Source organism: Rana temporaria, chromosome 1 (genome assembly GCF_905171775.1).
Source record: "Rana temporaria chromosome 1, aRanTem1.1, whole genome shotgun sequence".
Taxonomy (NCBI): Eukaryota; Metazoa; Chordata; class Amphibia; order Anura; family Ranidae; genus Rana; species Rana temporaria.
Window position 1 is genome coordinate 190,991,022 of NC_053489.1, and position 18,088 is coordinate 191,009,109.

At 42.6% G+C, this 18,088-nt stretch overlaps 1 protein-coding gene across 1 annotated transcript in view; it reads right to left on the minus strand.

The window, feature by feature from the left end:
- The window catches only part of SLC15A4 (solute carrier family 15 member 4), a 65,291-nt gene that overhangs the window by 5,613 nt on the left and 41,590 nt on the right, over nt 1–18,088 (minus strand). The window contains exons 8-9 of the mRNA XM_040354254.1: nt 16,637–16,795; nt 7,346–7,504 (exon numbers count right to left, since the gene is read on the minus strand). Coding sequence (XP_040210188.1) covers nt 7,346–7,504; nt 16,637–16,795 — 318 coding nt within the window. The remainder of the gene's footprint in view (nt 1–7,345; nt 7,505–16,636; nt 16,796–18,088) is intronic.

Here is an 18,088-nt window from a genome sequence, read left to right on the forward strand (position 1 = left end):
TATAGCAGGGGCAACTTTACGTCGCGCAAACCTAATGTAAACTTTGTAACTTCACTGCGTCGACCGCGCGTACGTTCGGGAATTTGCGTATCTAGCTAATTTGCATTTTCGACGGGGAAAACGACGGAGGCGACACCTAGCGGGAAAAAAAAAAAAAAAATGCATTTAAGATCCTTACGCCTGTCGGATCTAATGGATATCTATGCGTAACTGATTCTAAGAATCAGTCGCATAGATACGACGGCCCAGATTAGGACTTACGACGGCGTACATGGCGTTGCGCCGTCGTAAGCCCTTTGAGAATCTGGGCCATAGAATGTAATGGTCACGTTGGTTGTGTACTCAACCAAACTGTTAAACAATCCGATGGCTGGTGACACGTGCATTATCATGGCAATTGAAGACCAAACCGTGGCCAATATTGCAGCTTCCTTGGCTGAATAAGGAGGGTTTAGTTCCTCTTCAACGTTTAAGGGAACCATGCTTGCAATCCTAGAAGAGAGGGAACTTCAGTACTCCAGGTCATGGATGGTACATTGGGGGGGGGGGGGGGGGGAGGGAGTATTTGATCCCCTACTGATTTTGTACATTTGCCCACTGACAGACATGATCAGACAAATTTTAATGGTAGGTTTATTTTAACAGTGAGAGACAGAACAAAAATATCCAGAAAAACACATTTCAAAAAAGTTATAAATTGATTTGTATTTTAATGAGTGAAATAAGTATTCGATCCCCTATCAAATCAGCAAGATTTCTGGCTCCCAGATGTCTTCTATACAGATAAATAGTGGAGATTAGGAGCACTCTTAAAGGAAGTGCTCCTAATCTCAGCTTGTTACCTGTACAAAATACACCTGTTCACAGAAGCAAACCAATCAGATTCCAGTCTCTCCATCATGGGCAAGACCAAGGAGCTGTCCAAGGAAGTCTGGGACAAGATTGTAAACCTACACAAGGCTGGAATGGACTACAAAATCATTGCCAAGCAGCTTGGCGCAATTATTCGCAAAAGGAAGAAACACAAAATAACGGTCAATCTCCCTCAGTCCGAGGATCCATGCAAGATCTCACCCTGTGGAGTTTCAAGGATCATGAGAACAGTGAGGAATCAGCCCAGAACTACACAGGAGAATCGTGTCAATGATCTCAAGGCAGCTGTCACCAAGAAAACAACTGGACTGAAATCCTGCAGTGCCCGCAAGGTCCTCCTGCTCAAGAAAGCACATGTACAGCCCGTCTGAAGTTTGCTAATGAACATCTGAATGATTCAGAGGAGAATTTGGTGAAAGTGTTGTGGTCAGATGAGCCCAAAAATCGAGCTCTCTAGCATAAACTCAACTCGCTGTGTTTGGAGGAGGAATGCTGCCCATGACCCAAAGAACACCATCCCCACCGGCAAACATGGAGGTGGAAACATTATGCATTGGGGGTGTTTATCTGCTAAGGGGACAGGACAACTTCACTGCATCAAAAGGAACGATGGACCCCTGGGGGGCCATGTACTATCAAGTCTTGTGCAAGTACCTTCTTCCCTCAGCCAGGACATTGAAAATGGGTTGTGGATGGGCATTACAGCATGACAAAAAATCCCTAAATAGCTTCCTTTACCTAGGTGCGGTCCTCCTTCACTTACCTCATCCTTCCATTTTGCTTTTAAATGTCCTTATTTCTTCTGAGAAATCCTCACTTCCTGTTCTTCTGTCTAACTCCACACCGTAATGCAAGGATTTCTCCCTGGTGTGGAGAAAGCCTCTTGAGGGGGGAGGGGGCGAGCGGGAGTGTCAGGACGCCCACTAACACACAGCTCCTTTCTCTATCTGCAAAGTAGAGAGTGTCCTGACTTGCCTGCTCGCCCCCTCAAGAGGCTTTCTCCACACCAGGGAGAAAGCCTCGCATTACGGTGTGTAGTTACAGACAGAACAGGAAGTGAGGATTTCTCAGAAGAAATAAGGACATTTAAAAGCAAAAATGGAAGGATGAGGTAAGTGAAGGAGGACTGCACTAAGGTAAAGGAAGCTATTTAGGAAAATAAATAAATTCCTTTACAACCCCTTTAAGGTCCTTGAGTAGCCTAGCCAGTCTCCAGACCTTAATCCTACAGAAAATGTGGGGGGAGCTGAAGGTTTGAGTTACCAAACATCAGCCTTAAAACCTTAATGACTTAAAGAGGATCTTAAAAAAAAAAAAGTGGGACAAAATCCCTCCTGAGATGTATGCAAAGCTGGTGACCAACTACAAGAAACACTTGACCTCTGATTGCCAGCAAGGGTTTTGCCACCAAGAAGTCGGATGTTTTGGGAAGGGGTCGAATACTAAATTTTCACTCATTAAAATGCAAATCAATTTATAAATTTTTTTTAAATGCGTTTTTCTGGATATTTTTGTTGTTATTCTGTCTCACTGTTAAAATAAACCTTCCAATAAAATTATAGGCTGATCATTTTTGTCAGTGGGAAAATGTACAAAATCAGCAGGGGATCAAAAACTTTTCTTTCTTTGCTGCAAGTGCCGTTAATTCATATGAAACATTTAAACTATTTAAACTGGTTATTTTATGTGAATGCCGTTGTCGTGCCAAGAAAGGTCCTCCGGCAGATAATGACCGCCCTGTACTGAGCAGGCGCATCGCTTGCGCAATACGGAGCTGACGAAATTCGCCGAAGATGAACAGCTGTGAATCAGCTGTACACAGCGTCTGTACAATGAGCACAACATTGTGCCGCACTCTCCCAATGCTCGTGCAACTCTGCAAGGGGCGGGTGTATTACCAATATATTGTGTAAGGGGCAGATGGCATCTCTGTCCATCAATTTAAAATACGGCCTCTTATGTAGCCATTCGACCCTTACACGCTTCTCAATAACACATCCGCCTCATTGTGTGTGTTAGTTAAATAGGTCCTGCAAACCCACCCCATCAACATTGCAAAGCCTGCCCTTCAGTTGTTTAACCACTTCAGCTCCGGACCATTCTGCTGGTCAATGACCGTGCCACTTTTTGCGATTCGGCACTGCGTCACTTTAACTGATAATTGTGCGGTCCTGCGACGTGGCTCCCAAACAAAATTGGCATCGTTTTTTACCCCACAAATAGAGCTTTCTTTTGGTGGTATTTGATCACCTCTGCGGTTTTTATTTTTTGCGCTATAAACAAAAATAGAGCGACAATTTTGAAAAAATAATTATATTTTTTACTTTTTGCTGTAATAAAAAATATCCCCCAAAGATATATAAAAAACTTTTTTTTTTTATTTACCAAAACTGAGGAAAACTTTGGCATTTTTATTAATATATTTTTTTTTTTTTTTACTAGTAATGGCGGTGATCTGCGATTTTTATTGTTACTGCGACCTTATGGCGGACACTTTTGCCACATTTTAGGGACCATTGGCATTTTTATAGCGACCAGTGCTATAAAAATGCATTGATTACTGTAAAAATGTCACTGGCAGTGAAGGGGTTAACACTAGGGTGCGAGGAAGGGGTTAATTATGTTCCCTAGGTGTGTTCTAACTGAAGTGGGGGTGGGACCGATTAGGGGAAATGACAGATCGCTGTTAATACATTGTATGAACAGACAATCAGTCATTTCTCCCCCTGACAGGGCCGGGAGCTGAGTTTACACACACAGCTCCCGGTTCTCGCTTTGTAACAAGCAATCGCGGGTGCCCGGTGGTGATCACGCCCGCCAAGCACTTGCATCGGCACCAGGGGTGAGCAGGGGGCACGCGCCGCCTAGTGGCTGCAATGCAAAATCATGATATATTACGTGATTTTTGCGCAGCCGAGCCGACCTGCCGTCGTAAAACTACGGTGGGTGGTCGGCAAGGGGTTAAGATATGTAGTTTAATAAAACCACCCCCAACTTATCAGCTTTGCCCATCAAATTAAAATTCGGCCTCTTCTGTTGCCATCCACCACTTAAACGATATAACCGTAATACACCCGCCCCTTGCAGAGTTGCATGAGCATCAGGAGCGTGCGGCAGCGTCTGGCATAATCTAATGCTCATTGCGCAGGTGCCGTGTACAGCAGATTCACAGCTGTTCATCTTCGGCGGCTCCGTTGTGCTCCGTACTGCGCCTGCGCAGTACACGGCAGGCATCATCTGATCGGGGGAACCTTTCTCGGCAAGAACACCGGCAGTAAATAAGAATTAAAATGTATGCTTAAACTGTATGCTAATCAAAGAGAACATATGCAGTACATCAATAACTGTCGATCTGCAAGAGATGCACTCTGGTCCCAATATCCTCCTGCAGAAGAATGGTACATCTTTTTTTGTGGACTGAATTAGCAAAGTTGTGTGTCAGCCCTGCCCTCTTGTTTGGTATTAAACTACCAAAATTTCTCCAACTCTAGTTTTCTATACAACAGGGGGACTAATAGTTCTGTACTGCACGATAGGAACTGGGAAAACTGCTTGCGGTAATACAGAATAAAGTGCGCACAGTACAGCGCTGAATGTCAAATACAGTTATTAGGTACTTTTGGCACTTGAACAGATAAAAAAAAAGGCTTTCAATTGTATATGAAATAAACCAAAAAAGGACCAATAAAATTATATAGTTCGAGTTCACATGCACTTCAACTGACTAGCCTCATTAGCTTCCAAGACATTTTCTTACTGCTTCCAGCCGCCGCAGTTATACTGCGGCAGGTTGGCTCCCCTGCGCAAGCCGTCGTAGCTGGGCACCTGTGATCGCTCGTGACAGAGAAAGAACCAGGATCTGTGTGGGGAGAGGAGACAAATCGTGTGTTCCTCCCAAGTAGGAACAACGATCTGTCTTCTCCTCTAGTCGGCCACATCCCCCCCCCCCCCCCAGTTAGAACACACATAGGGAACACATTTAACCCCTTGATCGCCCCCTAGTGTTAACCCCTTCCCCGCCAGTAACATTTATACAGTAATCAGTGGCCATTTATAGCACCGATCGCTGCATAAATATCAATGGTCCCAAAAAAGCGTCAAAAGTCTCCAATTTATCCGCTGCAATGTGTCAGTCCCGATAAAAATTGCAGATCACCACCATTACTAGTAAAAAAAGTAAAAAATACAAATGCCATATATCAATCCCCTATTTTGTAGACACTATAGATTTTGTGCAAACCAATCAATATACGCTTTTTGCGATTTATTACCAAAAATATGTTGGAGAATACATATCGCCCTAAACCGATGAATTTGGGGATATTATAGCAAAAAGTACAAAACGGCGTGTTTTTCAAATTTGTTGCTCTTTTTTTGTTTATAGCGCAAAAAATTAAAACCACAGAGGTGATCAAATACCACCAAAAGAAAGCTCTATTTGTGAAAAAAAAAAAAAAAACACGACAAATTTTGTTTGATTACAACGTCGCACGGCCGCGCAATTGTCAGTTAAAGTGATGCAGTGCCAAAATCCCCTGTCACACCAGCGGACCGACTGGGTCCTCCTGTCCGTTTTTCAGGCGGATCGATTGGACCACCCATTGTTCTCTATGGGGCAGCGGATACATGTTCACTGACACCTGCTAGGCATCCAATCCAATAAAATCCGCTAAAAATGTATGTATGGCGATACAGTCGCCATCCGCCTAGCGGATCTGATGACAACTGCATGTCAGTTTCCATCAAACTGCCCTACAGAGGAGAGCGGGGCGTTTGTGTCCTCTCTGTATAGCGGAGCAGACATGGATTGTCATCCACCTGCTCAGTGGGGATCAGCAGAGAGATCCTATAGGTTGCAGGTATCAATATTGCCAGAGGGAAGAATTTTCTCAGTCTGCTGCCCCCACAACATTTAATCAGCATGACAGGGGGCAATAGCCATCATCTGACTCTAGGTGACAACAGAACCAAAGTAAATGTACTCATGAGAGAAGTACAGCCAAATGATAGTTATGTACCAAGCAGTCTTTAAACCGCTGGGAACAGACACTGTACCCAGCTGATCCAGGCGGCTGGGTAGCAAGTGATTGCTGGGATTAGCCATCACCATTAGCGATCACATAGTCTTGTTTAGCTCTCCGATTCCTCCCCCTACAACAGGTGAAGAAGAGAAATCGGTGTTTACGAAATGGGCACAGAATGAACGAATGATCGGTGGCTGCAGATACCTTCATTCTGTTGCAGTGACACAGGAATTTTTGTAATCCTTTCATGCCCCCTCCTTTCCTAAACCTATCATCTCCAATGCCGTCTCTATGTGACCTGTATTTTAACCTTTACACCTCTCTTACCCTACACAACGAAACGTTAACCCCTTTACTTCCTCCTCCTTCTGTGTACAACCGGTTTACCCAATCGTGACAATATAAAAAAAATGCTGGGTGTCCATTGCACCTTTTCCATGCTCTGTTAATCCTCTCAGTACCAGCATTTCTCTTCATTTCCCCAAAAATTGTCTGCTTTCCAATAATGGGTCATTTGGAAGGGGGTTGTATTTGTTTTTAACAGAATGGGAAACCGGTTTTGGCAAAATTATAATTTTTATGAAAAAAAAAAAAATATATATATATATATATATACACATATATATACACACATACACACACACATACACATACACACACATACATACATACATACATACACACACACACACACACACATACATATATATACACACATACACATACACACACATACATACACACACACACACACACACACACACACATACATATATATATATATATTTTCATAAAAATGATATATATATAATTTTATTTAATTATCAAAACTATCACAGTGCTGAAAACTAAAAAATGGCCTAGTAACGAAGGGGTATTACAGGTTGGTACTTAAAGAGCCATGGAAAAATGTGTAGGAGGAGGGAAAATGCATCATGTAAGTACTTGGTATATGGAAGTTTTTTGGTGATGCATTTAAAACGGCTTTGTGAAAAAAAATAAAAAAAATGTATTATGCATCAGAAAGTTTAATCTTTTGCATGCACACTTCGAGCTGAATACTGATCATAAGCAAGAGGGATCTGGGAATAAACCTGAATGTTATTATAGGAGCCAACATAGGGAGATAAACTCCACTGAAAGGCTTACAAGCCATTTAAACATACAGGCTAGTGTCCGATGTGTACGGATGGTGCCTCGTGTTGTTGCTATGCATGGTTTGCTGTTTTAAACGCTGTCTGATATGACCCGTGGATTTATTTATTTATTAGGAGTTTTATACCCAAAACTGTATGAACACTTCAACCTACACACACACACACACACACACACACACACACACACACACACACACACACCACTTTCTTGATTCTATTATAGCCATATAACCTCTGGTTTACCAAAAATGTACTAGTATTGCTCTATGGTTACCTTTAACAAAGGCTTACCTTGATCTACATGACTGCTCATCCATCCAATAGAGGGTAGCGACACCAAGGCTAGCAGGCCAGAGCCCACAAACGATCCAATTCCAGAAAAGAAAAAGAAAAGGCCCATAATAGCACTCTGCATAGATTTAGGTGCTGCAGAGTAGGCAAATTCCAGCCCTGTAGAAAAATAAAGACACATTAATCTTTTCTAGATCACATTACTAATATGTTCCATTGGCCTGGTTATGCAACGGTATAAAGTACATTGACATGCAACAACCAACAAGAATTCCCTTTATTGAAGGTAGACCAGCACATGACCAATCTGTTCGCTTGTTGGGCTACTGTAAAGCGCCGCTATTTTTTAGTGTCGCTTTACCGTTGTTTTTGTGGCCCCTTTTAGCTGCTAGCAGAGCAGCCCAGAAAAAGGGTTAAAAGCACCTGCAAAGCGTTGCTGCAGCGGCACTTCGGCGGCGCTGCCCATTGATTTCAATGGGCAGGTGTATACACACCCCTCCTACAGCGCCTCAAAGATGTGGCTTGCAGGACTTTTTTGGGCAGCCTGCCAGCACACCGCTCCAGTGTGAAAGCCCTCGGGCTTTCACATTGGAGTGAGAGGAGAGGCTCTTTACAGGCATTATTTTTAGCGCTATAGCGACTCGGTGTCGGTTCACACAGGGGCAACCCGACATTGCAAAGTGACTTCAGCACGACTTGGAGCAACTTACAATACAACTTAAAGTGGATGTAATCGGCTCTGTGGGAGGGAGGGGTTTGCCCAAGTAAACTATTTTATTTTCCTGTAAAGTTGCTTCAGTTAAGACAGAGATCTGACTTTGGAGGCGACTTCCATTGAAATCAATGGGTACAAGTTGCCTAGAAGTCGCCTTGAAGTAGTACAGGAACCTTTTCTGAAGTCGGAGGCCAATTCTGACACTTCGCTCCTACATAATTTTTTTGCTAGAAAATTACATAGAACCCCCAAACATTATATATTGTACATTATTATTATGCATTTTTTTTAGCAGAGACCCTAGAGAATACAATGGCGGTCATTGCAACTTTTTATCTCGCACAGTATTTGCGCAGCAATTTTTTACACTTTTTTTGGGGGGAAAAAACAGTTTCATGCCTTAAAAAATAAAAAAAAATAAAGTTAGGCCAATTTTTTTCCATAATGTGAAAGATGAAGTTACGCCGAGTAAATACATACCCAACATGTCACGCTTCAAAATTGCACACGCTCATTGAATGGCGCCAAACTTCAGTACTTAGAAATCCCCATAGGCAACGATTTACATTTTTTTTACTGGTTACGTGTTTTTAGTTACAAAAGGAGGTCTAGGGCTAGAATTATTGCTCAATAAACATCACCTCTAGGCTTGGAAGCCCAAAATAAAAAATAAATAAAGCGATCACTGATTCACAGCCAAAGCGGCACCGTTTTTGAATGCAGAGGCCAGGCGTGACGTTGTAACATTGCGCCCATCGCTGAAACCGGCAATATCTGAATGATGCCTGTAGCTGCAGGCATCATTCAGCTATAGCCCCACAAATCCCAGGACGTTATATAACGTCCATGGTCAGCAAGTGGTTAAGACGACTCTCATTCACTTCAATGAAATTTCTCATGTTGGGCGACACAAGTCGGATCCCAAGTCGCTGTAGTGTGAAAAAACACTTATACTCATTGCATTGGTTTCCATTTCTGTTTATCTAACAAGACACGTTATCAGAAAACTAAAAATTAAAGTAGGCTATATTCATACATTGTAAGAGAAGAGCAGTTCTGGGCAAAAAATATAGTTCACAAATTACTGCAAAGCATAAAGGAAAAAAATAAATAAATAATAAAAAAAAAGAAAAAAAAAAAAAGAAGGGGGAAGGATAATCAGCCACCATTTGTCACTAAAATGTCACTCCGTTAAGTGTTTTCACACCATTAACTGACGTTTGTGTCCGAAACAAGCTAATGGCATGTTTATAGGGAGTGTATAAATGAAATACTAATTATAAGAGCTGCATGCATATACACTGCAGAGGAATTAATGGACATTTTGACATTAATTGCAAGTACCTTCACAGCATTACATTTTCTGTTTTAAATGTGCAGAAACATGTCACATTTATGCATTTTCTATATAGAGATTCGATAAACCTCATTTCAGGGGAGAAAAAAAATAAAATAAAAAAATTCAGATGGGAAGAATACATGCACTGGTAGAATTATTATTCATAAAACACGTCATCCACACGAACAGTTACATACTGTAGAAAAGGTTAATTCTCAGACCTTATTCCACACACAGTGTAGATCATAGGTATTCTCAATCCAGAAATGTGCAGTTCTCCCTCCCATGTACACCTCCTTTAAATGAGAATTCAATGAATATAGAGAGGCTATATATGGGCTAATCTTGTGTTTTTTATTTACAGTGGAACATTGGATTACAAGCATAATCCTTTCCAGGAGGCTGGTCGCATATCAAAAGGGTTTCCCCATAGAAGTCAATGGAAACGAAAAAAAAAAAAAAAAAATCCGCATTGACTTCAATGGTATGCAATACCACATGTGGCCAGAGGTGGGGGGGGGCACCGGAGAGCCTCTGACACGATTGGAAAGGCCCGAGGACACCTCGGTTGAACTCGGAAATGCTTGGGAACTGAGTATTTTCGAACGGCTCAAGCGCCCCCCACCTCAGGCCAAACGCGGTACTGCACACCGCTGTGGCTTGAATCCTCGCAAACAGAGTGAGGATTTTTTTAAAACAGTGCTTGTATTGCAAAATGCTTGTTAACCGCGTTACTCACAATCCAAGGTTCCACTGTACTTAATGTTCAAAATTAAGCTCGACAAGCACACATACATGTTGCATTTTAACGCAACGCACCAGCATTGTGGTGTGAACAGGACACACAAACAATTGTTTTCTATGTGTCCTTGTGGTAACCTGCATCTTCCGAGTGCAGCCAAATGCAAGGAACTGCAGTATGTGTGAAAGGGGTCAAAAGGAAAGACATAAAAGAGGGTGGGGGGTTAACATTTCTCAGCACCCACATGCCTCAAGTTTCCAACTATTACAGGAGCAAAGAGTCTGGATCAAAAGAGGGTGGCATATGGCATTCAATTCACGGTTCCGACATTTTATGAGATTGAGCCATCAGTCTTTTTCTTTTTTTAATAACTAAAGTGGAAGGGAAGTTGTGCTTTAAAAGCGGGAGGTACACACAAAAAGTGAACCTCCGCTTTTCAGACCCCCCCCCCCCCCTCCGGTGTCACATTTGTCACACTTTCAGGGGGGAGGGGGTACAGATACCTGTATAATACAGGTATTTGCACCCACTTCTGGGAATAGACTCCCTTGGGAGTCACGCCCCTTCCTGCGGGACCATTCACAATGTGCTGTGCGGCTTGCACACGTGCAGTCGGCTGTTGAAGCCGACACCTGCCCCCAGTTAGAATGCCGGCACTGGAAACACAAAGGCTAATATAAGGAACTAGCCCAAGTGAGGACGGCGTTGGATCGCTGGACAGGTACGGGTCGTTTTATTAAAAAAGTCAGCAGCTACAGGATATGTAGCTGCTGGACCTTCACAGAGTGAACCATCGCTTTAATAATCTGCACAATACAGAGCTCCCCCCCCCCCCTCTCTGCTTTAAAGGTTCCGCCTACAAATACTGCAGCTGCTGACTTTTAAAATATGGACACTTACCTGTCCAGCGCGCCCACGATGTCAGCAGCCGAGGACGAGCAAACGCTCGGCCCTCGGCTGCACCCGCCGCCATCCTCAGTGAGGGAATCGGGAAGTGAAGCGTTGCGGCTTTACTGCCCGGTTCCCTACTGCACATGCGCGAGTAGCGCGGCGCGTCGTCACTGGTCCCGCTCTCTCCTGGGAACACAGCGGGGGCTGTGGGTAGGGGTGTGGCTGCCGCAGTAGCGTATTCCCGGAAGTGGGTGCAAATACCTGTCTAACCATAGCACAACATTAGCGGAAGTTTCCCAAAGGGTGGCGCTAAAGAGCTGAAAACAAAAACAAAACAAAAAAAAAAAAAAAAAACACATTGTTTTGTGTATGTTGGCTGAAAAAGTTCTGTTCTGTTCACACCCAACGCCGTTCGCACAAAATTCCACGGATTTGTCCGATTTAAATCAGATTGTGTGTACGAGGCTTTAGCTCAACATTTTAGGCTCACTTTATAATTCACACAAGAGCCACTTATACACTGTATACTTTTTAGGCAAATGTTAATTCACCAGCTACACGCGAGACGTTCCAGTGCTTACAGTTTAAAGGGTCACTAAAGGAAACATTTTTTCCTCTATATAGCTTCCTTTACTTTACTGCAGTCCTGGTTTCATGTCCTCATTGTTCGTTTTTGCTTTGAAGTAGCTGTAATTCTGCTGTGATCTCCACACTTCCTGGTTGTCTGGCTCCTTATAACCATGGTACTGGGAGATTTTCACGGGGGTCTAAGCTGTCATTACTGTGTGTCTAAAACTCCTCAGAACCAATCAGATTCATTTTAAAAACAAAACACTGCCCTGGATTTGTTTGTTTTTGTTCTGTGTGTCTCTCTCTACTTCACAGAAACATGAAGCCAGTTTAAAAGTGAAAGTGAAACTAGAGGTACATTATACGATTGATTTTTATCTACTTTTAATCATTTTTAAAAGGAATCAGTTAACTTTTATGTCTCTATACCCTGTAAACAGTCATTTCAGCAAAAAAAAATGTTTTCCTTTAGTGACCCTTTAAGCAATTGTTCACACCACTGCGATCTGTCATGCAATTTGACAATTCCAAATGGCATGACAAGTTGCACACCATTGCCAGCAAGGACACCGTTCAAATCAATTGCGACCGACTTATAAAAAAAGTTTCCTGTGCTCTTTATGTGATTTCACAGCAACTTGCATTGACTTCTGTTACATAGTTGCAAGCCCCAATGAAATCGGAGGTCCAAATCGCACCGATCTGCGGCTTTGAAATCACGCTGAAGCAATGCAATTGCAAGTCTGCACTGGTGTGAGCCAGGGCTAAGTGATAGCTGCTACTAAGTGGTCTTTCTGAAAAACCCGCCATGTTTCAAAAAGAATTACAAGGTTACAAAATGAACATGATGAAATATGCAGAACCACTATGTATATACAGCAAGTTTCACTTCCTTGGTCATTTCATACTCTCAGTACATTTGGCCACAATTATGAACAAAGTGAATTTAGACTTTCCATTTGTTAGCATGTGATCCTGAGCAAGGGCAAGAATACGTCACTAAAGACGTCTAAGCAAAAACACATGCTCAAAATGTAATTTATATATTTACACATATTTTATATTCAGTCTCATATTTTCGCAAAGTAGTATGAAACCCAAAACTGTACTGCATTCGTTTTTTTGGGGGGCTTTTCCCCGTTTTCACCTAGTGATCTGGCCACCAACACACCCCCTGTATTTTAGTATCCCCACTCTCAGATATGAATGAGCGCAAGGGGCACAGCAGACAGCAGCATTGACATGGGGGAGGGGGGGGTAAAGGTTTTACACGAATAGCATTGTAAGCACCTGTCAGTAGTAAATGGTTTGTTGCAACACTCTTAACCGATACATCTGCAGGACTACTTGTTCTATTGAAAAACAGACTTATTGGCCAGATCCCCAGGTGATGAAAAAGGAAAGAAAGCCTACAAAAAGAAAAAACGAATATAGCCACCTCATCTAAGACTTGGTAAGCGCCAATATAATTAATTCTTGCTTTTGGGTTTATTACTACTTCAAGATTTCAAAAGAACGCTGCTATTCTGGGGGAAAAAGTTCCCTGCATTAAAGGGGTTGTAAAGGTTCGTTGTTTAATTTTCTAATATAGGTTCCTTTACAGCGGAGGTCCACCCAAATTTTTTTTATTTTTTTTAAAAAGCCAGCAGCTACACATACTGCGGCTGCCGACTTTAAAAAATATGGACACTTAACTGTCCAGTGCGCCTGCGATGTCGGCAGCCGAGGCCGAGCAATCGCTCGGCTCTCAGCTGCACCCGCCGCCATCCTCAGTGAGGGAATCAGGAAGTGAAGCGTTGCGGCTTCACTGCCCGGTTTCCTACTGCGCATGCGCGAGTAGCACAGTGCGCCATCACTGGTCCCCACTCTCTCCTGGGACCAGTGGGTTTCCCAGAAGACAGCAGGGGGTGAGATGGGGAGTGGCATGACTCCCACAGGAGTCTATGCCCGGGAAGTGGGTGCGAATACCTGTCTTAGACCAGTATCGACACCCCCTTCCCCCGAAAGGTGCCAAATGCGACACCGGAGGGAGGGGGGTTCTGAAAAGCGGAAGTTCCATTTTAGGATGGAACTCCGCTTTAAGCTAGTGCATTGTTGGTTCACTTACCTTTTCATTCGATTTCCCTTCTAAATGTTTTTTTTTTCTTTGTCTGAATTTCTCACTTCCCGTTTCTCCTCAGTAAGCTTGCCCCCATGTTCTGGCTGGGGGTTAGTCAGCCAAAAAACCTTTACAACACCTTTCAGAATTAGATTTATGAATTTGAATAATCATAGTCCGTTACTTGTGATTCCTCAGCATGTCAGAAAAATTGAAAAATCTGTTTTTATTAACCAATAAACAAACTTAAGGAAATTCCCAAAACATGGCCCGTTGGGGGTACTTGAGGACTGAGGTTGAGAACCACTGCTGTAATATACTATATTAGCATCAGTTACTTACTAAAAGCAACCTGTGTTTTGTTACGGGCGACTTCCCCTCTGACTAAATTAACCACTTAAGACCCGAACCAAAATGCAGGTAAAGGACCTGGACCCTTTTTGCGATTTGGCACTGCGTCGCTTTAACTGACAATTGCACGGTCGTGCGACGTGGCTCCCAAACAAAATTGGTGTCCTTTTTTCTCCCACAAATAGAGCTTTCTTTTGGTGGTATTTGATCACCTCTGCGGTTTTTATTTTTTGCACTATAAACAAAAATAGAGCAACAATTTTGAAAAAATTCAATATTTTTTACTTGTTGCTATAATAAATATCCCCCCAAAAATATATATAAAAAAAAATAAAAAAAAATATATTTTTTTCCTCAGTTTAGACCGATACGTATTCTTCTACCTATTTATTTTTTATTTTTTTACCAAAATCGCAATAAAGTGTTTGATTGTTTGCGCAAAATTTATAGCGTTTACAAAATAGGGGATAGTTTTATTGCATTTTTTATTAATATTTTTTTTACTACTAATGGCGGCGATCAGCGTTTTTTTTTTTTTGTGTGACTGCAACATTATGGCGGACACTTCGGACAATTTTGACACATTTTTGGGACCATTGTCATTTTCACAGCAAAAAATGCATTGTTTATTGTGAAAATGACAATTGCAGTTTGGGAGTTAACCACAGGGGGCGCTGATGGGGTTATGTGTGACCTCAAGTGTGTTTACAACTGTAGGGGGGTGTGGCTGTAGGTGTGACGTCATCGATTGTGTCCCCCTATAAAAAGGAATCACACGATCGATGACGCCGCCACAGTGAAGAACGGGGAAGCTGTGTTTACACACAGCTCTCCCCGTTCTTCAGCTCTGGGGACCGATCGCGAGACTCCAGCGGCCACGGAGCTTCGGACCGGGTCGCGGGTGCGCGCCCACGACTGGGCATTATACAATCACGTACAGGTACGTGATTGGGCCCAGCCGTGCCATTCTGCCGACATATATCGGCGTTAGGCGGTCCTTAAGTGGTTAAAGAGTCAGGATGAGTATTTTTCCACTATTCAGGGGGAATGTTGTACTCCATATAATCAATGATTACAAGTCTTCCCTCTGACTGTCTGAGGTGGAGAGGGGGGTTGATCTGATCTATAATGGAAAGAGTTATATAGGGCTGTGATAGCATTAATTACATTCAGTACAGACCAACTCCCATCCGTTTCCGGAAGATAGCGCCACCTACATGCCATTACACTCTATTACAGCACACAGAGCAGCCATGTTGTTTAGTAATAGAAATAATGTGTTTGGGCCAACTTGGAGTTTTTGGGGTGTATTATATGCATGTTTGTACATGCAGTTTTCAGGCTTGAGTATTCTGTTTTAGCAAATAGAGAAGGAGATGCAAGACATTTGTTTTCTTTATTATTTCAGGTAAGCCTATTAAAGTCTAGGAAGCAAAAAGCCCATATCTTTTCCAGATACAAACAACAAGGTACCAAGCTGTGAATTGTATCCACCAAGAACAGCGGACCATGTGACCACTGTGATTGGCTGTCACAGTGGATACATTATTGTGAGCCAGTCCTAGTGGATACATTATTGTGAGCCAGTCCTACTGGCTAACGATCTTTAGCGGGGACAAAGCCGTCTTTCACAGCTCAGTCTGTGTGCTGGCAGAGCTCAGTGTTCACACTCCCCGCACAGAAACATTGGCTGCCCATTGATGCATATGTGAAGCGTGTTGGCGCCCACCCTTTTTGACACAAAACATATTTGTTAGGCGGCCCTAAAAGGGGTTCATTTATAAAAAATAAAATAAAAAGTTAAATAAAAAAAAAATAAAAAACACACTACGTGAATAGAAAAGCTTGTTGGGGAAAAAGAAAAAAAGGAAGGGGGGGGGGGGGGGAGACAGACAGACAGACACACACACACACACACACTACAAAAAATATAAAAAGCCCTAATACTAATGCATTTCTGAAATGTGTGCTTTTTTTCCTAGTTTATGTAATATGCCATTGTCAACTGTTATTGATGTGAACTAGCTTTCCACCAAGTCCCATTACATGGGAATTTTCTAAAAATACCAGCGTTTAATATTTTGTCATTTATTAACAATAATGTAATTTACTAATAAAGCCTATAAAATGTAAAATCAGAAGTTCCATCGTTTGCTGCAAGTTTGAATCCTGACAACAATGCCTTCACAATGATGCAGCGCAGATTTAATACTAGGTGACCCTACTGCAGTACCAGTCATAGCCTGCAGACAGCAATACAATACAACACAAAAGCAGTCTGCAAGCAAAGACCTCAGCAAAGTTAAGTTTCAATGTAAAAAGTGAAATTATACGGCAAGTAAGCAAAGCACAAACCCTCCATCTTACGTTTAACTATTTCATGCATGCTTTAACATAAGCAGAGTGAAAAAAAAAAAAAGTCATGGCGTGCTAAAATATTGATCTAAAAGCACAGATACCAACTACCAGTGGAAAGCATTTTCCCCTTCCACACCCATGACAAGGCCACATCCAGTTTTTCATGTTTCAGGTAACATTGAAAGCACGCACGCACACATGCACACACACACACTGCAATTACTTACCTGCTATACTTGCAAATATTTCGCTGATTCCAATGAGAAGGTACTGAGGTAGCTGCCACCATATGGCAAGTTTTGCCGCATAATACGTGACCTTTCCAATCTGTTGGGTCTGTGTACCACCTTGTTTTACGATCTCCAGTCTTTTACTTTCCAGAATACCTGCACCAAGCACAGGAACAAATTAAGCACATTATTTAGGGAGAGAATAGTCCATAAACCTGTACACCATCAAAGTCAGCTTCATCTGCACAAAGCTCACCAATGGAATCTACTTCTGGAGCTTGGGTGGTTTAAGGAGTCTGTATTCACAAACCTGTTCATGAATTAAGAGTAGAGGACTGGAAAATCTGTCATGCCAAAAACATGGGAGGCTACCAGTGTGTCAAAGTCCTTTTTGAAAACACTAGTTATCCGGCTTTCTACAACTCACTTGTTACTGATCAATGTCCATGAACAGGTATGTGGATCAAGAAAGTCAGAAGTCCATAAATGCATACCTGCTCCAGGTCAATGCTCAAAGAGCTGAAGCAAGAGGATGGGGAGGAAAGCCAGATAATCCGTATTGCTCCAAATCAATGCTCAAGGTACTGAAACAGGAGGGCAAGGACAGCCAGGTAAGCAGCATTTTCCAAAGCAGCAATCAAAGTAGAGCAAATTTGTCATGAAAGAAATGTAAAATCAAAAGTGAATTAAATCTGCAAGCCACAAAAAGGAAGAACGGTGACATTCACTGTCAAAGATAAGATATACCCAGGAGCCTGCCACATCATGTTGCATCTTCTGACTCAGAAATTAAAGTCCCTCTGCTATGGGCAGTGATGGGTTTCTGTGTATGGCTTTGACTAATCATACTATACCGATAAAAGTCCCAAGCCTTTCACACAGGCGGCCGGTTAAAATCTGCATTTTAGAAACCCCCCACCTGAATCAGAGCAATACAATCAGACAGGGCTGGTCACATGCTGCAGATGCAATGCTTAGAGGCCTCTACATTTTTAACTCTGGGTGCAAAGTTTGATAGGCACCACCACCTTGTCAGACTCACTGGGCCAGATTCAGAAAGAGATACGACGGCGTATCTCCTGATACGCCGTCGTATCTCTGAGTTCTGACGGTCGTATCTATGTGACCGATTCAGAGAATCAGTTACGTATATATCCCTAAGATCCGCCAGGTGTAAGTGTTTTACACCGTCGGATCTTAGGCTGCAATTCCAGGCTGGCCGCTAGGTGGCGCTTCCGTATTTTTACGCAAGGAATATGCAAATGAGGATTTACGCCGATTCAGAAACAAACGACTGCTCGGCGCTTTTTTTTTTTTTTTAACGTCGTTTGCGTTCGGCTTTTTCCGGCGTATAGTTACCCCTGCTATATGAGAGGTAGCTAATGTTAAGTATGGCCGTCGTTCCCGCGCCGAGTTTTGAAATTTTACATCGTTTGCGAATACGGCTGG